The sequence below is a fragment of the Trichophyton rubrum genome, assembly GCF_000151425.1.
Source record: "Trichophyton rubrum CBS 118892 genomic scaffold supercont2.3, whole genome shotgun sequence".
NCBI classification, from domain to species: domain Eukaryota; kingdom Fungi; phylum Ascomycota; class Eurotiomycetes; order Onygenales; family Arthrodermataceae; genus Trichophyton; species Trichophyton rubrum.
This window is the reverse complement of record NW_003456426.1, coordinates 1,062,089-1,065,697: the sequence shown is the minus strand read 5'-3', so window position 1 is coordinate 1,065,697 and position 3,609 is coordinate 1,062,089. Positions and strand designations below refer to the sequence as shown.

At 54.0% G+C, this 3,609-nt stretch overlaps 1 protein-coding gene across 1 annotated transcript; it reads right to left on the bottom strand.

The window, feature by feature from the left end:
* Window positions 1-3,331, bottom strand: TERG_03125 (uncharacterized protein; the record flags this gene model as incomplete). Its single annotated transcript, XM_003236027.2, has 1 exon — window positions 1-3,331. One exon carries the CDS (start codon window positions 3,329-3,331, stop codon window positions 1,457-1,459), a length of 1,875 nt encoding a protein of 624 aa, XP_003236075.1. The 3' UTR covers window positions 1-1,456.
* Between the last annotated feature and the right edge of the window lie 278 nt (window positions 3,332-3,609).

Sequence of the window (3,609 nt, the reverse complement as noted above, 5' to 3'; positions counted from 1 at the left end):
AAATAATTGGGAGTTGCATCCATGTCCATTCATGACAAGCCATGTATCCCATCTCAGATTCGATATGAGCGAGTGTATACGAAGTAGACGATACAAGAGCCTGTTCACCGCTCCCGTAAGCGTTGCTGATATGAGGTCGTAAAAAACGCATCTTATGACATGCCCTGCATAAACCCCAGTGTCTCCTGACGTGCAAACTGGCGATATATAATAACTAACCATGCTTGATTTGCGGTGATATCTCGGGACCGAAAACAAGCTCATCGTGGCATCCAGATTTCGTGGTATGGATGGTAGGGCGCTGGCAGTCGTTTTCATCCATGCACCCATCCATGAACCGGTTGTATGTGATATTCTGCATATATGTGTCAGTTATGTCTGTTGATCGACGCATACGGCATGCATATCAGATACATACAAACAGGGGGGTAAAGAAGTGGTCTTGATATCCAGTGCGTTAGAATTATGCATTTTGACACGTCGTTTCAACGCTCGAGCCGATCGATCCTGCGGCGAAGGTCAGGCATATCAAAAGAAACATGCAAATAAAAACCAAATCCCGATGGTGTAGAGGTGCAAATCAGGGGTATGTAAGTAGGTAGGTGTCGTATTGTGGGTTTGGCGTTGATCATCTGGTGGTATCAATTGAGGGCATTTGTTAATGGTGGGATATCAAATTGTTAAAGCCTAAGTTTATTCAGATAGACATGCTATTATCGAGCACAAGCTATTATTGAGAAGTAGTAGAGTATGAAACCGAGACCAATATTCATTCACTTTTTATTCCTACAGAGATAGATAGATCCATATTGAGCCACCAACGACTCAAACCAATAAATTCAATTCAAAATAAAATATGCAAAAGGGCACCCGAAACGCAGCAGGCAACCAAGAAAGATCAACAAACATAAGAGTAGGCAGAGTAGATACGACTAATACCTCCAATTCACACACATTAGCTGTATAGATAGATGATAGATAGATGGTAGACGGGATCCGGTCCGTCAGGTCCAGTATCAATTTCGTATGTGTTTTTGTTTTGTTAGTGAGTCCCGTCCTATCCCATACCAGTGGGAAAGGGGAGGAAACTAAGAAAAGTAAAGCAGACGCAAAGAAAAGGAAACGCAAAGTAAAGCAGACGCAAAGAAAAGGAAACGCAAAGTAAAGCAGACCAAAGAAAAGGAAACGCAAAGGAAGGACTTGATGTATGTGATGCAATATGCGCGGGAAAGAAACGAGTATTAAGGAGCGGAATCGCGGAAACCAGCTGAGAAAACGCATCAAGCGGGAAGGCAAAATAAATAGGTAGAAGCCGAAAAGAGCAACCAAGAAAGTAGAGATGAATCGAACGGGGATGGATATCGACCCGAATATAGCGAGAATGAAATGTGCTTTGCACTGGTATATAGAAAGGAAATAGACGGAAAAAAGGGAGAATGCTGAAAAAAGGAGCCGTTCAACTTGATACACGCAGGCGGAATAAACCGGACCACAGGGATGTCAGACGAGGCTTCTTGGACCGATCTGCTGCCTGTCCCGGAGCCGTGGCAGGGGACGGAATATGCACAGACATTGCGCGCGGAAGGGGAGGCGGAGAGGATGGTCTGGAGGTAGGCAAGCGGGGAGTACCGACCAGGGACATGGAGCGGGAGGTCTGCGCGAGACGGGGATTTGGCCGTGGTTTGGGAGCAGACGGGTTTCGCTTGATTAGCTTGCGAGCTTGGGGCTCTGCTGGTGCAGTTACTGTGCGAGACATCATGGGTGGTGGATTTGGTGGGTTAGAAGTAGGAGCTGGGAGTGCCTCGGGGGCGGATGTCTTGACTTCGGCGGGAGTTGGCGTTGTAGTGCCGCTTGCCTCCTCGAGAGGAAACGATTTGGTCTTGCGGTACTGCGACTTGTAGTCCTCTCCGCTGGTCTTGGGGGTAGATAGCGTGGTGGAGGAAGCAGACGCGAGGTTCGAGGTAGGCACCAGCGAGGGACAAGACATCGAGGCCCGGCTCTCAACAACGACATCGGCCTGAGCGTCCGTCTCGTCTTTATCGGTGATATCCGTCATGGAACTCCCGGTGAACAAGCGAGAGGATGCTCTGGGCCACTGGGAGCGCCTGCTGGAGCGCGGCCGGGGCTGGGGCTCATAGATAGATCGCTGGCGTATGGCTGTAGTTTCTTCCTCGACGGTAGCAATCTGGACTGTATCTGGCACGACCATGGAGGCACGCAGCAGGGCGTAGAACCGGGGCTGTTTGGACGCCTGTTCCGCAGATGATGAGGGCGATGCTGCGGGAGCGGGAGCGGGAGCTGCCTGGAGATGCTGCAGGGGTATCAGGGGCGGGTTTGGCTGCGGGTTCTTGTTCCTGGTGAGATCGGAATCGAAGACCATGGTGTTTCGACGGGCCATGTCTGAGGATGCTGGGGTGCCCGAGGTGTGGTAGGATTGCGACCTGACTGCTACTGCTGATGCTGGCCGGGGCAATGCGGCAGCGTTGGAGGTAGCTCGTCTGGCTACAGCTGCCGAAGCAGAAGTAGCGAGACGGGGCCTAGCATCAGCAACTGAGGCGGATCTCTGGGCGGTGGATTGATGAACCTGGCGGTCGAGACTGGAGGTACTTGACGAAGCCCTTGTGTTTGTAGCAACGCCGGCTACAGCAGCAGCGGGAGAACCAGTGCCGTAGTAAGAGTGACTCCTGACCGCAGAAGGAAGAGTTCTGCGAGTAGAGGCCGCGGTATCGGCTTGAGGGAGACTGGAGGTACTGGCCGAGGCAGACGGGTTTGCCGAGTAGGCATGATATGCCTTTGGGGCACCGGGGGCAGTAGACATGGGCCTTGCAGTAGTAGACGTAGAAGCAGAAGCAGAAGTAGAAGTAGCTGCTGGCTGGCCCTGTTTATCCAAGCTGGACGAACTGTTTGATGCGGCGAGACTGGAGCCGGAGTATGCATGGTAAGACTCAGACCGGGCTGCAGAGGGTATCTGTGTCGACGCAGGCGCCTGGACAGGGACAGGGGGAGGCCTCCTGGTCGGCTGTGGAATGTGATGGACGGAGGCCAGACTGGACGAGCATGACGACGACCCAGAGGCCGACGCCGACGTAGCCGTAGAAGCGACAGCCGCAGCCGCAGTAACAGGGCCAGTGGTAAGGGCCGGGGCAGAGTATGCGTGGTAGGACTCCTTTCTGAGCAGCGATCCCGGGGAGCGCCTGACGGCGGAGACAGCCTGGTAAGCCTGTCTCTCGATGGAGGCCGCATCCGAGGAGGCCGCCGAAGCCGCCAACGGCACCGAGGAGGCCGAGTATGCATGCTGGTAGGGCTCGTTCCTGGCGGCCGCGGTGGACATGGGCCTTGCGGCGGAGGACCGGGGCGCCGGAGCATAGGAGGAGGGCTGGGACTGGGACTGGGACTGGGAGAGCCCGCCCACGGCGACGGAAAAGGGTCTATCGACGGGACTCAGGTGTCGGGTGCGAGAGGCAAGCGGCCGGCCGTTTGAAAAGGAGAAGTTCTCGCCCCAGGGGTTTGCAGCAGTAGAAGGAGTAGATGCTGGCGGTGCAGTTGTGGTGGTATCGCACTGCGGGAGGTTGTTGACCAGCGAGTGCAGCGACTGGAAGTTGCCGATGG